This window comes from Oncorhynchus mykiss, chromosome 8 (genome assembly GCF_013265735.2).
Source record: "Oncorhynchus mykiss isolate Arlee chromosome 8, USDA_OmykA_1.1, whole genome shotgun sequence".
Classification (NCBI taxonomy): domain Eukaryota; kingdom Metazoa; phylum Chordata; class Actinopteri; order Salmoniformes; family Salmonidae; genus Oncorhynchus; species Oncorhynchus mykiss.
Window position 1 is genome coordinate 7,335,527 of NC_048572.1, and position 24,846 is coordinate 7,360,372.

General features: G+C 44.9%; 1 protein-coding gene across 9 annotated transcripts in view; it reads right to left on the bottom strand.

Annotated features, from left to right (window-relative positions):
• Positions 1-5,172: 5,172 nt before the first annotated feature.
• The window catches only part of LOC110529304 (protein max), a 28,824-nt gene continuing 9,150 nt past the window's right edge, over positions 5,173-24,846 (bottom strand). For 2 of the 9 annotated variants that reach the window (XM_021611425.2, XM_036984644.1), the window contains 4 exons: positions 22,211-22,318; positions 21,356-21,427; positions 15,560-15,698; positions 5,173-6,577 (listed from right to left, as the gene is read on the bottom strand). In XM_021611425.2, coding sequence (XP_021467100.2) covers positions 6,387-6,577; positions 15,560-15,698; positions 21,356-21,427; positions 22,211-22,318 — 510 coding nt within the window. In that variant the 3' untranslated portion in view covers positions 5,173-6,386. Of the gene's footprint in view, positions 6,578-15,559; positions 15,699-21,355; positions 21,428-22,198; positions 22,319-24,846 lie in introns of all 9 variants that reach the window. The other 7 variants (XM_021611424.2, XM_036984643.1, XM_021611427.2 and 4 more) reach the window with 4 other exon arrangements.

The following is a 24,846-nucleotide window of genomic DNA, read 5'->3' on the forward strand; positions in this document are numbered from 1 at the left end:
AGAGGAGGAATGGGAGAAGGTCATGTGGTCTGATGAGACTAAACTCCACTCGCCGTGTTTGGAGGAAGAAGAAGGATGAGTACAACCCCAATAACACCATCCCAATAAAATGCAAATGAATTACTTAAAAATCATACAATGTGATTTTCTGGTTCCGTCTCTCACAGTTGAAGTGTACCTATGATACAAATTACAGACCTCTACATGCTTTGTAAGTAGAAAAACCTGCAAAATCGGCAGTGTATCAAATACTTGTTCTCCCCACTGTATATACAAAGAGTTGGGACATTGAGAGTTCTGCATTATGATGCATCAACATGACACTGCAACATTCTGTAACAGCCATGTTAGAACCCCATTAATATGACACTACATTCTAGAGCAGCCATGTTAGAACACATTAACATGACATTACAACATTCTATAACAGCCATGTTAGAACCCCATTAACATGACACTACAACATTCTATAACAGCCATGTTAGAACCCCATTAACATGACACTACAACATTCTATAACAGCCATGTTAGAACCCCATTAACATGACACTACAACATTCTATAACAGCCATGTTAGAACCCCATTAACATGACACTACAACATTCTATAACAGCCATGTTAGAACTCCATTAACATGACACTACAACATTCTATAACAGCCATGTTAGAACCCCATTAACATGACACTACAACATTCTATAGCAGCCATGTTAGAACCCCATTAACATGACACTACAACATTCTATAACAGCCATGTTAGACCCCCATTAACATGACACTACAACATTCTATAGCAGCCATGTTAGACCCCCATTAACATGACACTACAACATTCTATAACAGCCATGTTAGACCCCCATTAACATGACACTACAACATTCTATAGCAGCCATGTTAGACCCCCATTAACATGACACTACAACATTCTATAGCAGCCATGTTAGAACTCCATTTACATGACACTACAACATTCTATAGCAGCCATGTTAGAACCCCATTAACATGACACTAGAACATTCTATAGCAGCCATGTCAGAACCCCATCAACATGACTCTATAGCAGCCATGTTAGAACCCCATTAACATGACACTACAACATTCTATAACAGCCATTTTAGAACCCCATTAACATGACACTACAACATTCTATAGAAGCCATGTTAGAACTCCATTAACATGACACTACAACATTCTATAACAGCCATGTTAGAACCCCATTAACATGACACTACAACATTCTATAACAGCCATGTTAGAACCCCATTAACATGACACTACAACATTCTATAGCAGCCATGTTAGAACCCCATTAACATGACATTACAACATTCTATAACAGCCATGTTAGAACCCCATTAACATGACACTACAACATTCTATAGAAGCCATGTTAGAACTCCATTAACACTGAATGGGGAATAGAATGTCCAGAACGAGCATTATTTTAACAATGTAACTGAATGTCTGGAATTAGAACAATATAAAAGTTGTCTAAACTCTACATGTATGTCTCTGGCCTCCACCCATTTCATTTCTGAGAAGTCAGAAGGGTAAGCAGTTCTTTGAATTCTTCAACCCTGTTGGCCAGTTTGTCATCAAACGGCTCACAGAACAGAACTGCCCTCTATCATAACACAGTTCTGTCCCAAATGGCATTATGTTCCCTACATAGTGCACTACTTTTGACCAGAGTCCTATGGCCCATTGTCAAAAGGAGTGTATTATGTAGGGTATAGGGTGTCACACCCTATGTTTTCCTGCGAGGGCAAACCAGTTGTGTGACATGACAGGAGTTATATATGCCTCCCGTCAGTCATTTTGACACCAGACACGCACCTGGGGTGTGTTCAATTAGCTTTGTTTGCTACGTTTTGTGGTTTTGAGTTACATTTGCTCCTATTTGGTGGGGTGTGGCCGTTTGAAATCACAAAACTCAGGCAGCACACACACACACAAGGTAATCACCCTCTGGGCCAACAGAGTTTAACAGTTCCGTTTCCATTGAATTAGTTTGCACACCGTTTTGTCGTACTGAACGCAGCCCTGGATACCCGCTGCCATTACAAACCAGAAAAACACGAAATCCTCTAGGTGGATGGATGGACTGTCAGCACTCAGTAAACACACAGTCCTCTAGGTGGATGGATGGACTGTCAGCACTCAGGAACACACAGTCCTCTAGGTGGATGGATGGTCTGTCAGCACTCAGTAAACACACAGTCCTCTAGGTGGATGGATGGACTGTCAGCACTCAGTAAACACACAGTCCTCTAGGTGGATGGATGGACTGTCAGCACTCCGTAAACACACAGTCCTCTAGGTGGATGGATGGACTGTCAGCACTCAGGAACACACAGTCCTCTAGGTGGATGGATGGACTGTCAGCACTCAGTAAACACACAGTCCTCTAGGTGGATGGATGGACTGTCAGCACTCAGTAAACACACAGTCCTCTAGGTGGATGGATGGACTGTCAGCACTCAGTAAACACACAGTCCTCTAGGTGGATGGATGGGCTGTCAGCACTCAGTAAACACACAGTCCTCTAGGTGGATGGATGGACTGTCAGCACTCAGTAAACACACAGTCCTCTAGGTGGATGGATGGACTGTCAGCACTCAGTAAACACACAGTCCTCTAGGTGGATGGATGGACTGTCAGCACTCAGTAAACACACAGTCCTCTAGGTGGATGGATGGACTGTCAGCACTCCGTAAACACAGGAACACACAGTTCTGTCATTCATCTCATAACTCTGTAGGATAGGTTGACACAGAGGGTTTAAACGATGTTCAAATCCTGAACTGTATGTCATTCACCAAGTCTGGAACCAACGGGACCCTGAACAGCTTCTACCCACAAGACTGCTGAAGAGTTAACCACCTGGACTAATCTGCACTGACCCTTTTTTGCACTAATTATTTAGACTCCAGTAACCACAGCACTACGCGTTGATCTATCTTGTTGCCAAGTCACTTCATCCCTACATATATGTACATATCTACCTCAATTACCTGTTACCCCGGCACATCAACTCAGTACTGATGCCGAGTCACTAAATCCCTATGTACATATCTACCTCAATTACCTGTTACCCCTGCACATCAACTCAGTACTGATGCCGAGTCACTAAATCCCTATGTACATATCTACCTCAATTACCTGTTACCCCGGCACATCAACTCAGTACTGATGCCGAGTCACTAAATCCCTATGTACATATCTACCTCAATTACCTGTTACCCTGGCACATCAACTCAGTACTGATGGCAAGTCACTAAATCCCTATGTACATATCTACCTCAATTACCTGTTACCCCGGCACATCAACTCAGTACTGATGCCAAGTCACTTCATCCCTACATATATGTACATATCTACCTCAATTACCTGTTACCCCGGCACATCAACTCAGTACTGATGGCAAGTCACTAAATCCCTATGTACATATCTACCTCAATTACCTGTTACCCCGGCACATCAACTCAGTACTGATGCCAAGTCACTTCATCCCTACATATATGTACATATCTACCTCAATTACCTGTTACCCCGGCACATCAACTCAGTACTGATGCCAAGTCACTTCATCCCTACATATATGTACATATCTACCTCAATTACCTGTTACCCCTGCACATCAACTCCATACTGATGCCAAGTCACTTCATCCCTACATATATGTACATATCTACCTCAATTTCCTGTTACCCTGGCACATCAACTCAGTACTGATGGCAAGTCACTAAATCCCTATGTACATATCTACCTCAATTACCTGTTACCCCGGCACATCAACTCAGTACTGATGGCAAGTCACTAAATCCCTATGTACATATCTACCTCAATTACCTGTTACCCCGGCACATCAACTCAGTACTGATGTCAAGTCACTAAATCCCTATGTACATATCTACCTCAATTACCTGTTACCCCGGCACATCAACTCAGTACTGATGCCAAGTCACTTCATCCCTACATATATGTACATATCTACCTCAATTACCTGTTACCCCGGCACATCAACTCAGTACTGATGCCAAGTCACTTCATCCCTACATATATGTACATATCTACCTCAATTACCTGTTACCCCTGCACATCAACTCCATACTGATGCCAAGTCACTTCATCCCTACATATATGTACATATCTACCTCAATTTCCTGTTACCCTGGCACATCAACTCAGTACTGATGGCAAGTCACTAAATCCCTATGTACATATCTACCTCAATTACCTGTTACCCTGGCACAACAACTCAGTACTGATGCCAAGTCACTAAATCCCTATGTACATATCTACCTCAATTACCTGTTACCCCGGCACATCAACTCAGTACTGATGCCAAGTCACTTCATCCCTACATATATGTACATATCTACCTCAATTACCTGTTACCCCGGCACATCAACTCAGTACTGATGCCAAGTCACTTCATCCCTACATATATGTACATATCTACCTCAATTACCTGTTACCCCTGCACATCAACTCCATACTGATGCCAAGTCACTTCATCCCTACATATATGTACATATCTACCTCAATTTCCTGTTACCCTGGCACATCAACTCAGTACTGATGGCAAGTCACTAAATCCCTATGTACATATCTACCTCAATTACCTGTTACCCTGGCACAACAACTCAGTACTGATGCCAAGTCACTAAATCCCTATGTACATATCTACCTCAATTACCTGTTACCCCGGCACATCAACTCAGTACTGATGCCAAGTCACTAAATCCCTATGTACATATCTACCTCAATTACCTGTTACCCCGGCACATCAACTCAGTACTGATGCCAAGTTACTAAATCCCTATGTACATATCTACCTCAATTACCTGTTACCCCTGCACATCAACTCAGTACTGATGCCAAGTCACTTCATCCCTACATATATGTACATATCTACCTCAATTTCCTGTTACCCTGGCACATCAACTCCGTACTGATGGCAAGTTATCGTTGTTTTCTGTCCCCCCCCCCCCCCTTTGCATTGTGGGGAAGGGCCCATAAGCATTTCACTGTTAGTCTACACCTGTTATTTACAATGCAGGTGACAAGATCTAAACCATATAATGTATCATTTCTCTTCAGATTAGAAATGTTTGGATACGTTGTCCACTTAACAGAAGAACCTGCAACAAAATACAGAATCACACTTTTTAAAGGATAAAATAGTTTTATTTATAGTCTCATAGTAAAAGGTAGGCCTCAACTTGCAAGACAATTGTCGGCAGTATGTACAACATACTTGTAATTTCCATGGAATGGAATCGGACAAAGATTATTTAGTTTACACTAATCATACCCTAAAAATGGGGGAGGGAGGGGAGATAATTGAAAAGATATACATACACACATTTCCTAGACACACAAAACGCTTTCTTTTTTTTTTTTTCCACTTGGGGAGTCGCCGACATTAAGAGTTCACTGTGTAATTCACAACACCTTGACAGGGACGTCATTTTCTCCTCAAATTGAATAGAAGATGGGAACTACATTGACATTCATATCTATTTCATACCTTTGAAGCACAACTACAAGTGACAAATTTGTGAGAATACAAAATGCATAACATTTTTTGAGAACTTGAAAACAATACAATCAATAACGTTTGTATTTATTTAAAACATGGAGGTTACTGACTCAGCCACCTAAACTCATTCACTAGTTCAAGCTAAAAGACGGAAGGAATCTAGTCCTTTTTTCCAAAACATCAATGTTTTTCTACAAATGGGATTATATTCGTTTTAATTTCAACGTGTGTCAAAATGGAAAACTAATTCTATGGGCCTGAGGTGGGTTTTTCTTTCACTTTTACATCAATATTTAGCTTCAAATTCTTTTTGTGGAAAAAAAGTTGGTTTTAAAAAATGGTTTAAAAAAAAGGTAAGCTTCTCCGACAGACTCTTCTTGACGTGTGTAAATTCTAAAACAGACAAAGACAACAAAAAAACAAAATAATATTTCAGCAGTGCTTGGAGGAGTACGCCTCTTCTCTCCATAGCCTTCCACTGGGAGGAGAGAGTTTTGGATAGTTGACATTGCTGAGAGAGGAGAGGAAAGGGGAGAGAGAGCGAGAAAAGGAAAATGTTTTGTTTTTTTTCCTTGCACGTTTTGTTCTAAAATCAATGTTCTTCCTCTCAGCTGTCTTCCCTCCCTCCCTCCCTCCCTCTCCAGCGGATAGCATGATGAAGAGACTTCAGGATAGACAGATCATGAGGGAAGGATTGTAGTCTTCCCTATGCAGTGAGAGCACATCCAGAGAAAGAATGTAGTGGGAATTACAGGATAAGTACGGACTACTGGACCAGTACCCGTGCCTGCAGTACCCATCCACACCAGGCGTGGCACTGTGGGCTAGTCCAGAGTCCTAGCTGGCCTCCACGCGGAGCTTCTTCCTGGGGGCTGGGGGTTCCTCTGGCTCGGACTCGGAGCTGGAGTCAGAGCCTCCGTCGAAAGCGGACACAGCGCTGCCTTTAGGGTTGGTGTACAGGCTGCTGTCTGAAGAACTGTAGCTGGCCTGGAGCTGCGTCGACCCCTTCACCTTCTCCAGGGCACGCACTACAGGGGAAAAGAGAATGGGGAGAAGAAGAGGACAGAGAAAGGAAGGAAATAGACAAAGGGAGAAAAAAGATGGAGGAGAGGGAGCAAGGGAGAATAAAGAAAAGGGTTGAGAAGATGAAGAGGCAAAGTTTCAAAGGTCAATGTCCAAATTTGACCCATAAGCAGACAAACACACGCTACAGAAACATGGTCCGTAGGTACAGTAGGTTACTAATCCTACTACAGGTAGATGGTCCGTAGGTACGGTAGGTTACTAATCCTACTACAGGTAGATGGTCCGTAGGTACGGTAGGTTACTAATCCTACTACAGGTAGATGGTCCGTAGGTACGGTAGGTTACTAATCCTACTACAGGTAGATGGTCCGTAGGTACGGTAGGTTACTAATCCTACTACAGGTAGATGGTCCGTAGGTACGGTAGGTTACTAATCCTACTACAGGTAGATGGTCCGTAGGTACGGTAGATTCTCCATCATACGACAGGTAGAGATGGTCCGTAGGTACGGTAGGTTACTAATCCTACTACAGGTAGATGGTACGGTAGGTTACTAATCCTACTACAGGTAGATGGTCCGTAGGTACGGTAGGTTACTAATCCTACTACAGGTAGATGGTCCGTAGGTACGGTAGATTCTCCATCATACTACAGGTAGATGGTCCGTAGGTACGGTAGGTTACTAATCCTACTACAGGTAGATGGTCCGTAGGTACAGTAGGTTACTAATCCTACTACAGGTAGATGGTCCGTAGGTACGGTAGATTCTCCATCATACTACAGGTAGATGGTCCGTAGGTACAGTAGGTTACTAATCCTACTACAGGTAGATGGTCCGTAGGTACAGTAGGTTACTAATCCTACTACAGGTAGATGGTCCGTAGGTACGGTAGGTTACTAATCCTACTACAGGTAGATGGTCCGTAGGTACGGTAGGTTACTAATCCTACTACAGGTAGATGGTCCGTAGGTACGGTAGATTCTCCATCATACTACAGGTAGATGGTCCGTAGGTACAGTAGGTTACTAATCCTACTACAGGTAGATGGTCCGTAGGTACGGTAGGTTACTAATCCTACTACAGGTAGATGGTCCGTAGGTACGGTAGATTCTCCATCATACTACAGGTAGATGGTCCGTAGGTACAGTAGGTTACTAATCCTACTACAGGTAGATGGTCCGTAGGTACAGTAGGTTACTAATCCTACTACAGGTAGATGGTCCGTAGGTACGGTAGGTTACTAATCCTACTACAGGTAGATGGTCCGTAGGTACAGTAGGTTACTAATCCTACTACAGGTAGATGGTCCGTAGGTACGGTAGGTTACTAATCCTACTACAGGTAGATGGTCCGTAGGTACGGTAGGTTACTAATCCTACTACAGGTAGATGGTCCGTAGGTACAGTAGGTTACTAATCCTACTACAGGTAGATGGTCCGTAGGTACGGTAGGTTACTAATCCTACTACAGGTAGATGGTCCGTAGGTACGGTAGGTTACTAATCCTACTACAGGTAGATGGTCCGTAGGTACAGTAGGTTACTAATCCTACTACAGGTAGATGGTCCGTAGGTACGGTAGATTCTCCATCATACTACAGGTAGATGGTCCGTAGGTACAGTAGGTTACTAATCCTACTACAGGTAGATGGTCCGTAGGTACGGTAGATTCTCCATCATACTACAGGTAGATGGTCCGTAGGTACAGTAGGTTACTAATCCTACTACAGGTAGATGGTCCGTAGGTACGGTAGGTTACTAATCCTACTACAGGTAGATGGTCCGTAGGTACGGTAGGTTACTAATCCTACTACAGGTAGATGGTCCGTAGGTACGGTAGGTTACTAATCCTACTACAGGTAGATGGTCCGTAGGTACGGTAGATTCTCCATCATACTACAGGTAGATGGTCCGTAGGTACGGTAGGTTACTAATCCTACTACAGGTAGATGGTCCGTAGGTACAGTAGGTTACTAATCCTACTACAGGTAGATGGTCCGTAGGTACAGTAGGTTACTAATCCTACTACAGGTAGATGGTCCGTAGGTACGGTAGGTTACTAATCCTACTACAGGTAGATGGTCCGTAGGTACAGTAGGTTACTAATCCTACTACAGGTAGATGGTCCGTAGGTACAGTAGGTTACTAATCCTACTACAGGTAGATGGTCCGTAGGTACGGTAGATTCTCCATCATACTACAGGTAGATGGTCCGTAGGTACGGTAGGTTACTAATCCTACTACAGGTAGATGGTCCGTAGGTACAGTAGGTTACTAATCCTACTACAGGTAGATGGTCCGTAGGTACGGTAGGTTACTAATCCTACTACAGGTAGATGGTCCGTAGGTACGGTAGGTTACTAATCCTACTACAGGTAGATGGTCCGTAGGTACAGTAGGTTACTAATCCTACTACAGGTAGATGGTCCGTAGGTACAGTAGGTTACTAATCCTACTACAGGTAGATGGTACGGTAGGTTACTAATCCTACTACAGGTAGATGGTCCGTAGGTACGGTAGGTTACTAATCCTACTACAGGTAGATGGTCCGTAGGTACGGTAGGTTACTAATCCTACTACAGGTAGATGGTCCGTAGGTACGGTAGGTTACTAATCCTACTACAGGTAGATGGTCCGTAGGTACGGTAGGTTACTAATCCTACTACAGGTAGATGGTCCGTAGGTACAGTAGGTTACTAATCCTACTACAGGTAGATGGTCCGTAGGTACAGTAGGTTACTAATCCTACTACAGGTAGATGATCCGTAGGTACGGTAGGTTACTAATCCTACTACAGGTAGATGGTCCGTAGGTACGGTAGGTTACTAATCCTACTACAGGTAGATGGTCCGTAGGTACGGTAGATTCTCCATCATACTACAGGTAGATGGTCCGTAGGTACAGTAGGTTACTAATCCTACTACAGGTAGATGGTCCGTAGGTACGGTAGGTTACTAATCCTACTACAGGTAGATGGTCCGTAGGTACGGTAGGTTACTAATCCTACTACAGGTAGATGGTCCGTAGGTACGGTAGATTCTCCATCATACTACAGGTAGATGGTCCGTAGGTACAGTAGGTTACTAATCCTACTACAGGTAGATGGTCCGTAGGTACGGTAGATTCTCCATCATACTACAGGTAGATGATCCGTAGGTACGGTAGGTTACTAATCCTACTACAGGTAGATGGTCCGTAGGTACGGTAGGTTACTAATCCTACTACAGGTAGATGGTCCGTAGGTACGGTAGGTTACTAATCCTACTACAGGTAGATGGTCCGTAGGTACGGTAGATTCTCCATCATACTACAGGTAGATGGTCCGTAGGTACAGTAGGTTACTAATCCTACTACAGGTAGATGGTCCGTAGGTACGGTAGGTTACTAATCCTACTACAGGTAGATGGTCCGTAGGTACAGTAGGTTACTAATCCTACTACAGGTAGATGGTACGGTAGGTTACTAATCCTACTACAGGTAGATGGTCCGTAGGTACGGTAGGTTACTAATCCTACTACAGGTAGATGGTCCGTAGGTACGGTAGGTTACTAATCCTACTACAGGTAGATGGTCCGTAGGTACGGTAGGTTACTAATCCTACTACAGGTAGATGGTCCGTAGGTACGGTAGGTTACTAATCCTACTACAGGTAGATGGTCCGTAGGTACGGTAGGTTACTAATCCTACTACAGGTAGATGGTCCGTAGGTACGGTAGATTCTCCATCATACTACAGGTAGATGGTCCGTAGGTACAGTAGGTTACTAATCCTACTACAGGTAGATGGTCCGTAGGTACGGTAGATTCTCCATCATACTACAGGTAGATGGTCCGTAGGTACAGTAGGTTACTAATCCTACTACAGGTAGATGGTCCGTAGGTACGGTAGGTTACTAATCCTACTACAGGTAGATGGTCCGTAGGTACGGTAGGTTACTAATCCTACTACAGGTAGATGGTCCGTAGGTACGGTAGGTTACTAATCCTACTACAGGTAGATGGTCCGTAGGTACGGTAGGTTACTAATCCTACTACAGGTAGATGGTCCGTAGGTACGGTAGGTTACTAATCCTACTACAGGTAGATGGTCCGTAGGTACGGTAGGTTACTAATCCTACTACAGGTAGATGGTCCGTAGGTACAGTAGGTTACTAATCCTACTACAGGTAGATGGTCCGTAGGTACGGTAGATTCTCCATCATACTACAGGTAGATGGTCCGTAGGTACAGTAGGTTACTAATCCTACTACAGGTAGATGGTCCGTAGGTACGGTAGATTCTCCATCATACTACAGGTAGATGGTCCGTAGGTACAGTAGGTTACTAATCCTACTACAGGTAGATGGTCCGTAGGTACGGTAGGTTACTAATCCTACTACAGGTAGATGGTCCGTAGGTACGGTAGGTTACTAATCCTACTACAGGTAGATGGTCCGTAGGTACGGTAGGTTACTAATCCTACTACAGGTAGATGGTCCGTAGGTACGGTAGGTTACTAATCCTACTACAGGTAGATGGTCCGTAGGTACAGTAGGTTACTAATCCTACTACAGGTAGATGGTCCGTAGGTACAGTAGGTTACTAATCCTACTACAGGTAGATGGTCCGTAGGTACGGTAGGTTACTAATCCTACTACAGGTAGATGGTCCGTAGGTACGGTAGATTCTCCATCATACTACAGGTAGATGGTCCGTAGGTACAGTAGGTTACTAATCCTACTACAGGTAGATGGTCCGTAGGTACGGTAGGTTACTAATCCTACTACAGGTAGATGGTCCGTAGGTACGGTAGGTTACTAATCCTACTACAGGTAGATGGTCCGTAGGTACGGTAGATTCTCCATCATACTACAGGTAGATGGTCCGTAGGTACAGTAGGTTACTAATCCTACTACAGGTAGATGGTCCGTAGGTACGGTAGATTCTCCATCATACTACAGGTAGATGATCCGTAGGTACGGTAGGTTACTAATCCTACTACAGGTAGATGGTCCGTAGGTACGGTAGGTTACTAATCCTACTACAGGTAGATGGTCCGTAGGTACGGTAGGTTACTAATCCTACTACAGGTAGATGGTCCGTAGGTACGGTAGATTCTCCATCATACTACAGGTAGATGGTCCGTAGGTACAGTAGGTTACTAATCCTACTACAGGTAGATGGTCCGTAGGTACGGTAGGTTACTAATCCTACTACAGGTAGATGGTCCGTAGGTACAGTAGGTTACTAATCCTACTACAGGTAGATGGTACGGTAGGTTACTAATCCTACTACAGGTAGATGGTCCGTAGGTACGGTAGGTTACTAATCCTACTACAGGTAGATGGTCCGTAGGTACGGTAGGTTACTAATCCTACTACAGGTAGATGGTCCGTAGGTACGGTAGGTTACTAATCCTACTACAGGTAGATGGTCCGTAGGTACGGTAGGTTACTAATCCTACTACAGGTAGATGGTCCGTAGGTACGGTAGGTTACTAATCCTACTACAGGTAGATGGTCCGTAGGTACGGTAGATTCTCCATCATACTACAGGTAGATGGTCCGTAGGTACAGTAGGTTACTAATCCTACTACAGGTAGATGGTCCGTAGGTACGGTAGATTCTCCATCATACTACAGGTAGATGGTCCGTAGGTACAGTAGGTTACTAATCCTACTACAGGTAGATGGTCCGTAGGTACGGTAGGTTACTAATCCTACTACAGGTAGATGGTCCGTAGGTACGGTAGGTTACTAATCCTACTACAGGTAGATGGTCCGTAGGTACGGTAGGTTACTAATCCTACTACAGGTAGATGGTCCGTAGGTACGGTAGGTTACTAATCCTACTACAGGTAGATGGTCCGTAGGTACGGTAGGTTACTAATCCTACTACAGGTAGATGGTCCGTAGGTACGGTAGGTTACTAATCCTACTACAGGTAGATGGTCCGTAGGTACAGTAGGTTACTAATCCTACTACAGGTAGATGGTCCGTAGGTACGGTAGATTCTCCATCATACTACAGGTAGATGGTCCGTAGGTACAGTAGGTTACTAATCCTACTACAGGTAGATGGTCCGTAGGTACGGTAGATTCTCCATCATACTACAGGTAGATGGTCCGTAGGTACAGTAGGTTACTAATCCTACTACAGGTAGATGGTCCGTAGGTACGGTAGGTTACTAATCCTACTACAGGTAGATGGTCCGTAGGTACGGTAGGTTACTAATCCTACTACAGGTAGATGGTCCGTAGGTACGGTAGGTTACTAATCCTACTACAGGTAGATGGTCCGTAGGTACGGTAGATTCTCCATCATACTACAGGTAGATGGTCCGTAGGTACGGTAGGTTACTAATCCTACTACAGGTAGATGGTCCGTAGGTACAGTAGGTTACTAATCCTACTACAGGTAGATGGTCCGTAGGTACAGTAGGTTACTAATCCTACTACAGGTAGATGGTCCGTAGGTACGGTAGATTCTCCATCATACTACAGGTAGATGGTCCGTAGGTACGGTAGGTTACTAATCCTACTACAGGTAGATGGTCCGTAGGTACAGTAGGTTACTAATCCTACTACAGGTAGATGGTCCGTAGGTACGGTAGGTTACTAATCCTACTACAGGTAGATGGTCCGTAGGTACGGTAGGTTACTAATCCTACTACAGGTAGATGGTCCGTAGGTACAGTAGGTTACTAATCCTACTACAGGTAGATGGTCCGTAGGTACAGTAGGTTACTAATCCTACTACAGGTAGATGGTACGGTAGGTTACTAATCCTACTACAGGTAGATGGTCCGTAGGTACGGTAGGTTACTAATCCTACTACAGGTAGATGGTCCGTAGGTACGGTAGGTTACTAATCCTACTACAGGTAGATGGTCCGTAGGTACAGTAGGTTACTAATCCTACTACAGGTAGATGGTCCGTAGGTACGGTAGGTTACTAATCCTACTACAGGTAGATGATCCGTAGGTACGGTAGGTTACTAATCCTACTACAGGTAGATGGTCCGTAGGTACGGTAGGTTACTAATCCTACTACAGGTAGATGATCCGTAGGTACGGTAGGTTACTAATCCTACTACAGGTAGATGGTCCGTAGGTACGGTAGGTTACTAATCCTACTACAGGTAGATGATCCGTAGGTACGGTAGGTTACTAATCCTACTACAGGTAGATGGTCCGTAGGTACGGTAGGTTACTAATCCTACTACAGGTAGATGGTCCGTAGGTACGGTAGATTCTCCATCATACTACAGGTAGATGGTCCGTAGGTACAGTAGGTTACTAATCCTACTACAGGTAGATGGTCCGTAGGTACGGTAGATTCTCCATCATACTACAGGTAGATGGTCCGTAGGTACAGTAGGTTACTAATCCTACTACAGGTAGATGGTCCGTAGGTACGGTAGGTTACTAATCCTACTACAGGTAGATGGTCCGTAGGTACGGTAGGTTACTAATCCTACTACAGGTAGATGGTCCGTAGGTACGGTAGGTTACTAATCCTACTACAGGTAGATGGTCCGTAGGTACGGTAGGTTACTAATCCTACTACAGGTAGATGGTCCGTAGGTACGGTAGGTTACTAATCCTACTACAGGTAGATGGTCCGTAGGTACGGTAGATTCTCCATCATACTACAGGTAGATGGTCCGTAGGTACGGTAGGTTACTAATCCTACTACAGGTAGATGGTCCGTTGGTACGGTAGGTTACTAATCCTACTACAGGTAGATGGTCCGTAGGTACAGTAGGTTACTAATCCTACTACAGGTAGATGGTCCGTAGGTACGGTAGATTCTCCATCATACTACAGGTAGATGGTCCGTAGGTACAGTAGGTTACTAATCCTACTACAGGTAGATGGTCCGTAGGTACGGTAGATTCTCCATCATACTACAGGTAGATGGTCCGTAGGTACGGTAGGTTACTAATCCTACTACAGGTAGATGGTACGGTAGGTTACTAATCCTACTACAGGTAGATGGTCCGTAGGTACGGTAGGTTACTAATCCTACTACAGGTAGATGGTCCGTAGGTACGGTAGGTTACTAATCCTACTACAGGTAGATGGTCCGTAGGTACGGTAGGTTACTAATCCTACTACAGGTAGATGGTCCGTAGGTACGGTAGATTCTCCATCATACTACAGGTAGATGGTCCGTAGGTACAGTAGGTTACTAATCCTACTACAGGTAGATGGTCCGTAGGTACAGTAGGTTACTAATCCTACTACAGGTAGATGGTCCGTAGGTACAGTAGGTTACTAATCCTACTACAGGTAGATGGTCCGTAGGTACGGTAGGTTACTAATCCTACTACAGGTAGATGGTACGGTAGGTTACTAATCCTACTACAGGTAGATGGTCCGTAGGTACGGTAGGTTACTAATCCTACTACAGGTAGATGGTCCGTAGGTACAGTAGGTTACTAATCCTACTACAGGTAGATGGTCCGTAGGTACGGTAGATTCTCCATCATACTACAGGTAGATGGTCCGTAGGTACAGTAGGTTACTAATCCTACTACAGGTAGATGGTCCGTAGGTACAGTAGGTTACTAATCCTACTACAGGTAGATGGTCCGTAGGTACAGTAGGTTACTAATCCTACTACAGGTAGATGGTCCGTAGGTACGGTAGGTTACTAATCCTACTACAGGTAGATGGTCCGTAGGTACGGTAGGTTACTAATCCTACTACAGGTAGATGGTCCGTAGGTACGGTAGGTTACTAATCCTACTACAGGTAGATGGTCCGTAGGTACGGTAGGTTACTAATCCTACTACAGGTAGATGGTCCGTAGGTACGGTAGATTCTCCATCATACGACAGGTAGAGATGGTCCGTAGGTACGGTAGATTCTCCATCCTACTACAAGTAGATGGTCCGTACGTACGGTAGATTCTCCATCCTACTACAGGTAGATGGTACAGTAGATTCTCCATCATACTACAGGTAGATGATCCGTAGGTACAGTAGATTCTCCATCATACTCACCTTGCTGCTCTAGCAGTGCGTTCTGCCTCTTCAGGTCGTCGATGTCCTGCTGGTGGGTGTGGTTTTTCCTCCTCATGTACTGGATATAGTCCGTGGCTTTGTCTAGGATCTGAGCTCGGGACGCCTGTTTGATAGATTGCTGTTGGCAACAAAGGGAAAACTCAAATAGGACACAAGGAAAGATGTCAGTGTCCTTATTAAAATCACATTTGCTAGCACAGTTACCATAACAACCTCCCACACCGACCCCTCTAGCACAGCTACCATAACAACCTCCCTACACCGACCCCTCTAGCACAGCTACCATAACAACCTCCCTACACCGACCCCTCTAGCACAGCTACCATAACAACCTCCCTACACCGACCCTCTAGCACAGCTACTGTAATAACTCACTACACTGACTGACCCATCGACCCCTACTGTAAAAGTACTGCTGTAAATGTAGCTTAAAACAGCTGCCAACCGCCCCAGGCCACGCTGCCGACCCCCCGCCCCCTCAGGCCACGCTGCCGACCCCCCTCAGGCCACGCTGCCGACCCCCCTCAGGCCACGCTGCCGACCCCCCTCAGGCCACGCTGCCGACCCCCCTCAGGCCACGCTGCCGACCCCCCTCAGGCCACGCTGCTATAATGCAGGCTAACAACCAGACCGTATACAGTGAATTAAGTTTCTAGGATGATTTAAACCACTAAATCCTGAAAAAGGAGAGAACATCAAAATGTGACTAAAGCCCAGAATTATCCACATCCTTACACATAACGATCCTCAGACAGAACCCGAACCAAAACTATCACGAATGTGAACCTGCATAACGTTTCTATGCAGATCAAAAATGTCCATAATTTTACAGTTTCTCAGAGTCGGTCACAGAAGAATGAATTAAAACGTTTCTATGAGGAGCCTGGCTTGGAGAGCAAGGACAGATCCACAATTCCTACAAAGATCAAACTATAATTCCCTATTTTTTTTTTTTTTTTACATTGACAGCCTACCGGGAAACAGTGTTAACTGCCTTGTTCAGGGGCAGGATGACAGATTTTTACCTTGTCAACTTGGGGATTCGATCCAGCAACTTTTCGGTAACTGGCCCAACGCTCTAACCACTAGGCCACCTGCTCTAACCACTAGGCCACCTGCTCTAACCACTAGGCCACCTGCTCTAACCACTAGGCCACCTGCTCTAACCACTAGGCCACCTGCTCTAACCACTAGGCCACCTGCTCTAACCACTAGGCCACCTGCTCTAACCACTAGGCCACCTGCTCTAACCACTAGGATACCTGCTCTAACCACTAGGCTACCTGCTCTAACCACTAGGCCACCTGCTCTAACCACTAGGCCACCTGCTCTAACCACTAGGATACCTGCTCTAACCACTAGGATACCTGCTCTAACCACTAGGATACCTGCTCTAACCACTAGGATACCTGCTGCCCAAATAATCAAGTCTACAAGATCACCAGATAACTCCACAAACATTGGTAGTATAGTATTATTCACCCTGATACTAAAGTCTGTTTCCTGAACCACTTAAGTCAATGGACCCCCCCTCCTCATATATCCCCAATAAAGGCAGACTCAGGAAGATAGACATACACAACTGGGAACAACTTCCTGCTCACAGACATCAACCAACATTGGTGGATAAATGAAGCGGTCTTACTTGGGGGAAAAAAATTGTCGAAAAGTTGGAATTTTTTACAGTTCCAGTCCTTCGGCTCTCCCAAAGGCAGCGATGTGATAGTAGCTGGGTCTGGCCTGCTCAGATCATTGACTCTATATGAACCAGATCGTAGCTGGATCGTGAACTAAGGCAGAATGTCGCTGGAGGGAATAGAGTCCATTTTACAGCTCCTGACCAATTGTGCCATTTTGTGTATTTCTTTTAACTGATCATAAAAAAAAAGTTATACGTTATTTTTCCATCATCGTTTGTGACCGAAAAGAGCTTCTGGACATCAGAGCAGCCATCACTAACCTCGATTTGGACCAGGACTTCTACTTCAATGAGTTGGAGGTGAAAGAAGTACTGATTATCACCGACCAGGCTGAACTCACCGACACTCAAGAGTTACGGCGCACTGCATCCCTGACGAGACGTCAGCTTGGATATATTTCTTCTACCCTCTGTTCTGGCGAAGTGCAATAACTGGAAAATAAACTGGATGAGCTCCGTTCAAGGCTATCCAATCCACACTGCGCTAAAGTTGTCACTTTCAAGGAGCGGGACACTAATCCGGAAATTTCTAAGAAATCCCACTATCCCCTCCGACAAACCAACAAACAGGCAAAGCATCAATACAGGACTAAGATTGAGTCATACTACACCGGCTCTGACAGAGCTTGCAAACTATCCTGGATTACAAAGGGAAACCCAGCCACGAGCTGCCCAGTGAAGCGAGCCTACCAGAGGAGCGAAATACCTTCTATGCTCGCTTCGAGGCTGGCAATACTGAACCATGCATAAGAGGCACCAGCTGTTCCGGACAACTGTGTGATGATGCTCGCCCGTAGCCAATGTGAGGAAGACCTTTAAACAGATTAACATTCACACGGCAGCCAGGTGGATATCCAGGAAGCATAGAACATGCGCTGACCAGCTGGTGTCGCCACTGACATTTTTAACCTCTCCCTGACCCAGTCTGTAATACCTACATGTTTCAAGGAGACCACCATAGTCCCTGTCCCCAAGAACGCCAAGGCAACCTGTCTAAATGACTATCGCCCCATAGCACTCACATCAGTAACCATGAAATTCTTTGAAAGGCTCACATCAACACCATCATCCCAGACACCCTGGACCCACTCCTATTAGCATATCAGCCCCAACAGATCCACAGATGATGCAATCTTTATTTCAGTCCACATTGTCCTCATCCACCTAGACAAAATGAATACCTACGTGAGAATGCTGTTCATTGACAACAGCTCAGCGTTCAACACCATAGTGCCATCCAAGCTCATCCAAAAGCTAAGGACCCTGGGACTAAAAACATCCCTCTGCAACTTGATCCTGGACTTCCTGATGGGCCGCCTCCAGGTGGTGAGGGTAGGCAACAGCACAACCACCAGGCTGATGCTCAACACGGGGGCAACTTGGAGGGGTGTGCTTAGTCCCCTCCTGTACACCCAGTTCACCCACAACTAAGTGGCCATGCACGACTCAAACGCCATCATTAAGTTTGCAGGCAACAATCGTGGTAGGCCTGATCACCGACGACGAGAGCCTACAGGGAGGAGGTCAGAGAACCGGCAGCGTGGTGCCAACCTCTTCAACGTCAACAAGACAAAGGAACAAATCGTGAACTACAGGAAACTGAGCACGCCCCCATCCACGGGGCTGTAGTGGAGCAGGTTGGGAGCTTCAAGTTACTCTGTGTGCACATCACTAAGAACCTATCATGGACTCATCAGATACACCGCTGTTACGGTTTATCCTGTTGCCTAGTCACTTACACCCTACTTATATGGACATGGACTACATGACCAAAAGTATGTGGACACCTGCTTGTCTCATTCCAAAATCACAGGATATTATATGGAGTTGGTCCCCCCTTTGCTGATTTAACAGCCTCCACTCTTCTGGGAAGGCTTTCCACTAGATGATGGAACATTGCTGCGTGGACTTGCTTCCATTCAGCCACAAGAGCATTAGTGAGGTCCTACACTGATGTTGGGCAATTAGGCCTGGCTCGCAGTTGGCGTTCCAATTCATCAAAGGTGTTCGATGGAGGCGAGGTCAGGGCTCTGTGCAGGCCAGTCAAGTTCGTCCACACCGATCTCGACAAACCATTTCTGTATGGATCTCGCTTTCTGCACGGGGGCACTGTCATGCTGAAACAGGAAAGGGCCTTCCCCAAACATGGAAGCACAGAATTGTTTAAAATGTCATTGTGTGCTGTAGCGTTACGATTTCCCTTCACTGGAACTAAGGGGCCTAACCCGAACCATGAAAAACAGCCCCTGACCATTATTCCTCCTCCACCAAACTTTACAGTTGGTACTATGCATTGGGGTAGGTAGCGTTCTCCTGGCATCCGCCAAAAACAGATTTGTCTGTCGGACTGCCAGATGGTGAAGTGTGATTCATCACTCCAGTTCCACTGCTCCAGAGTCCCAATGGCGGCAATCATTACACCATTCCAGCCGACACTTGGCATTGCGCATGGTGATCTTAAGCTTGTGTGCGGCTGCTCGGCCATTTCCGAACAGTTTGGAACTCGGTAGTGAGTGTTGCAACCCGAGGAGACCATTTTTCGACTCGCTACGCAGTCCCACTCTGTGACCTTGGGTGGCCTACCACTTCGGGGCTGAGCCGTTGTTGCTCCTAGAAGTTTCCACTTCATAATAACAGCACTTAGTTGACCGGGGCAGCTCTAGCAGGGCAGAAATTTGATAAACTGAAATAGCCGAATACAGTAATTTGAAGGTGTGTCCACATACTTTCGTGTATATTGTGTTTCTACCTCACACCCATACGAATAACAACGAGACAAATAAAAATATGATTAATTGTTTAATATATGAACCAAAAAAAAAAGGTGCCAGTGAAATGTTATGCTTTTTCTTCAGTCTCTGCATCAACAAAAACATTTTTTGTTTGTTTAAAAATAATAATAAAATAGTCCAGGCTGAAAGGATTGGCACTCAAAATATAAGCCCTTGAGGCACTACTTGCATCTGTAAACAGGAAGCGACCCAATTTTGTACGATCACGACAATGTAATTTGGCTGGGTCTACCTTGTACATGACTAACTCGCCAACAGCCATCTGCAATAGCTAGCAGTTCCATCACTTCTATTCGCCCTCCTGTCCGAAAGCAATCTTGGTTACCAAGCAACCATAGTGTTATGATACACCAGTGTTTGGGGGGGGGGGGGGGGGGGGGGGGGGGGGTCTTGTTAGTTGGTTTGTTTGAAAATAAAAACAGCCCTCTATGTCAGAGATGTCAAAACAGGAAAAAGCTAAAGGTTTGCACACAACTTCCTGACACTAGCCTGTGTCCCAGTGTTTCTGGTTAGTACACATGTCTGGGTTGCACGCTCTCTTCTCCTCCACTCTCCATTCCCTCCCTCTTCCATGTCATAACTACCCATCTATTGAATACATTGAAGTAGCTATATTATCCGTGGCATTACCTTTCAAATATGAAGTACAGCAACATTACATCAAACATACATATCACATCAACACATTGCAATGCAATTACATACCCCTATCCCCCTCCCATCTCATTCACTCAGAACGTCAATAACAGGACACACCCAGAGCCATGTACTTAGAGTGTAAGGCTTCTGCATTATGAAGCATTAACATGACACTACAACATTCTATAGCAGCCATGTTAGAACTCCATTAACATGACACTACAACGTTCTATAACAGCCATGTCAGAACCCCATCAACATGACACTACAACATTCTATAGCAGCCATGTTAGAACCCCATTAACATGACACTACAACATTCTATAACAGCCATTTTAGAACCCCATTAACATGACACTACAACATTCTATAGCAGCCATGTCAGAACCCCATCAACATGACACTACAACATTCTATAACAGCCATTTTAGAACCCCATTAACATGACACTACAACATTCTATAGCAGCCATGTTAGAACCCCATTAACATGACACTACAACATTCTATAACAGCCATGTTAGAACCCCATTAACATGACACTACAACATTCTATAACAGCCATGTTAGAACCCCATTAACATGACACTACAACATTCTATAGCAGCCATGTAAGCTCCCCATCAACATTACATGGCAGTCTTACGTCAGACAGCGCGACGATTCCGCCTGCACTGGTCCCTGTTGAGGGACGAGCGTCGCGTAGGAGTGACGCCACCTGATGCAAGACAATGCATTACATGAGGAATAGAATGTCCAGAATGAAAATGATGATGCATTAACATGACACTACAACATTCTATAGCAGCCATGTTAGAACCCTATTAACATGACACTACAACATTCTATAACAGCAATGTTAGAACCCCATTAACATGACACTACAACATTCTATAGCAGCCATGTTAGAACCCCATTAACATGACACTACAACATTCTATAGCAGTCATGTTAGAACCCAATTTACATGAAACTACAACATTCTATAGCAGCCATGTTAGAACCCCATTAACATGAAACTACAACATTCTATAGCAGCCATTTTAGAACCCCATTAACATGACACTACAACATTCTATAGCAGCCATTTTAGAACCCCATTAACATGACACTACAACATTCTATAGCAGCCATTTTAGAACCCCATTAACATGACACTACAACATTATATAGCAGCCATGTTAGAACCTCATTAACATGACACTACAACATTCTATAACAGCCATGTTAGAACCCCATTAACATGACACTACAACATTCTATAACAGCCATTTTAGAACCCCATTAACATGACACTACAACATTCTATAACAGCCATGTCAGAACCCCATTAACACTGCGTGCGGAATATTTAAACAATGATACGCAACTGAACATCTAGAAATGTATATATTTATTTTTTTAATAAATAAAGTGTCCCAACTTGAAATACATGGCTCTGGATGCACACAGCAAAACACTCCCCTCCCTAAGAGATTTGGGTTTTTACCTCTCTACCAACCTTTTCCCCTTGCAAGGCGGGCACGGAATCTCGCAGGCTGTGAAAGCTGTCTTTGATGTGATCCCTACGCTTGCGCTCCAGTGCATTGTGGTGTGCTCGTTTGTCAGCCTGCAATGAGAGAGTCACAGGGGGGGGAGCTTTAGCAGGGAGGGGGGAGGTCTCCAGCGAGGTTTGGACTGACAGGGGGACAGGAAAACACACACACACCAAGCTTCTGCGACCAACTGTTCTACGTAATCCCCACCACCACCAGCTCAGCGTTCTGTGTTTGAGAGCGTGCACCAGGTTGAGGACCTGGCCCGTCCGGCTAGCCAAGACAGGACAGGACAGGCATGGTGAGTTGGTGTGGCAGCAAAGGAGATGTTCATGGAGGAAACTGACTGACACCTTAGAGATCATCCTATAACAATTCATATGGATCTAGGGTATGCATTTATGATTCTATGGTTTTCTTTATTTCTACAACCGGTAAATTATCACTGGCACCACCACGACCCCCCTACAGTGATTAGAACTGACCCCAGTGAAGCTACAACTGTGTGGAGTAAACATGCAGAACACTTTAGACCAGGGCGAGTGGTGGGTGTGGTGACCTAGATAAAGCCCAGGGGAGGGGGAAAAAAAAAAAAAGACTAACCCTATTCAGATGAGGTGAGAGGATGAGGTGTGTAAATTGGTGACATCGTGTTTTAGTATTACAGTTTCTAATTTGCCTACACCTGACAACTAGGCCTAACTGACAAACTATTAGGAGTTCTGGGTTAGGAATGTTTAGTAATACCCGGAGGCTTTGTATTTGGCACTGTATCTTGAAGGATAGTATTTATTTATTTATTCTTATTTAACTAGGCATTTGGATTGATTCATTTACAGATTTAGGTGCGTTCTTATACAGTGAAATGAGTCTTAAAGAATCTATTTTGTCGCGACGCATCGTTACGGCCTACCTGCGTTTTGAGCTCTGCTACAGCGAGACTGTGGTTTGAGCTCATGCTATATACTCAGAGTGGACAAAACATTAGGAACACTTGCTCTTTCCATGACCTAGACTGAGCAGAGCAAAGCTAAGAACCCGTATTCATGTCACATTTCAAAATCAGTGTAGATGTAGGGGAGGAGACAGGTTAAAGAAGGATTTTTAAGCCTTGAGACATGGATTGTGTATGTGTGCCATAACACAATCCATGATTGATCAGATTCCTAAAGATTGGAAAGCGGCCGCGGTCATCCCACTCGTCAAAGGGGGAGACACCCTAGACCCACACTGTTACAGATCTATATCCATCCTGCCCTGCCTCTAGACCCAAACTGTACAGACCTATATCCATCCTGCCCTGCCTCTAGACCCAAACTGTACAGATCTATATCCATCCTGCCCTGCCTCTAGACCCACACTGTTACAGACCTATATCCATCCTGCCCTGCCTCTAGACCCACACTGTTACAGATCTATATCCATCCTGTCCTGCCTCTAGACCCAAACTGTTACAGACCTATATCCATCCTGCCCTGCCTCTAGACCCAAACTGTTACAGATCTATATCCATCCTGCCCTGCCTCTAGACCCAAACTGTACAGACCTATATCCATCCTGCCCTGCCTCTAGACCCAAACTGTTACAGATCTATATCCATCCTGCCCTGCCTCTAGACCCAAACTGTACAGACCTATATCCATCCTGCCCTGCCTCTAGACCCAAACTGTTACAGATCTATATCCATCCTGCCCTGCCTTTCTAAAGTCTTCGAAAGCCAAGTGAACAAACAGATCACCGAACATTTCGAATCCCACCGTACCTTCTCCGCTCTACAATATGGTTTCCGAGCTGGTCATGGGTGCACCTCAGCCACGCTCAAGGTACTAAATGATATCATAACCGCCATCGATAAGAGACATTACTGTGCAGCCGTATTCATCAACCTGGCCAAGGCTTTCGAATCTGTCAATCGCCGCATTCTTATCAGCAGGCTCAACAGCCTTGGTTTCTCAAATGACTGCCTCGCCTGGTTCACCAACTATTTCTCTGATAGAGTTCAGTTTGTCAAATCGGAGGGCCTGTTGTCCAGACCTCTGGCAGTCTTTATGGGGGTGCCACAGGATTCAATTCTCTGGCTGACTCTTTTCTCTGTATACATCATCAATGATGTCGCTCTTGCTGCGGGTGATTCCCTGATCCACCTCTACACAGACGACACCATTCTGTATACATCTGGCCCTTTTTTGGACACTGTGGTAACTAACCTCCAAATGAACTTCCAACACCATACAACACTCCTTCCATGGCCTCCAACTGCTCTTAAAAATGCTAGTAAAATGAAATGCATGTTTTTTTAACCAATTGCTGCCTCCACTCGCATCACTACTCTGGACGGTTCTGACTTTGAATATGTGGACAACTATAAATACCGAGGTGTCTGGCTAGGACTGTAAACTCTCCTTCCAGACTCACATTAAGCATCTCCAATCCAAATTTAAATCTAGAATTGGCTTCCTATTTCACAACAAAGCATCCTTCACTCATGCTGCCAAACATTCCCTCGTAAAACTGACCATCCTACCGATCCTTGACTTTGGAGATGTCATTTACAAAATAGCCTCAAACACTCTACTCAGCAAATTGGATGCAGTCTATCACA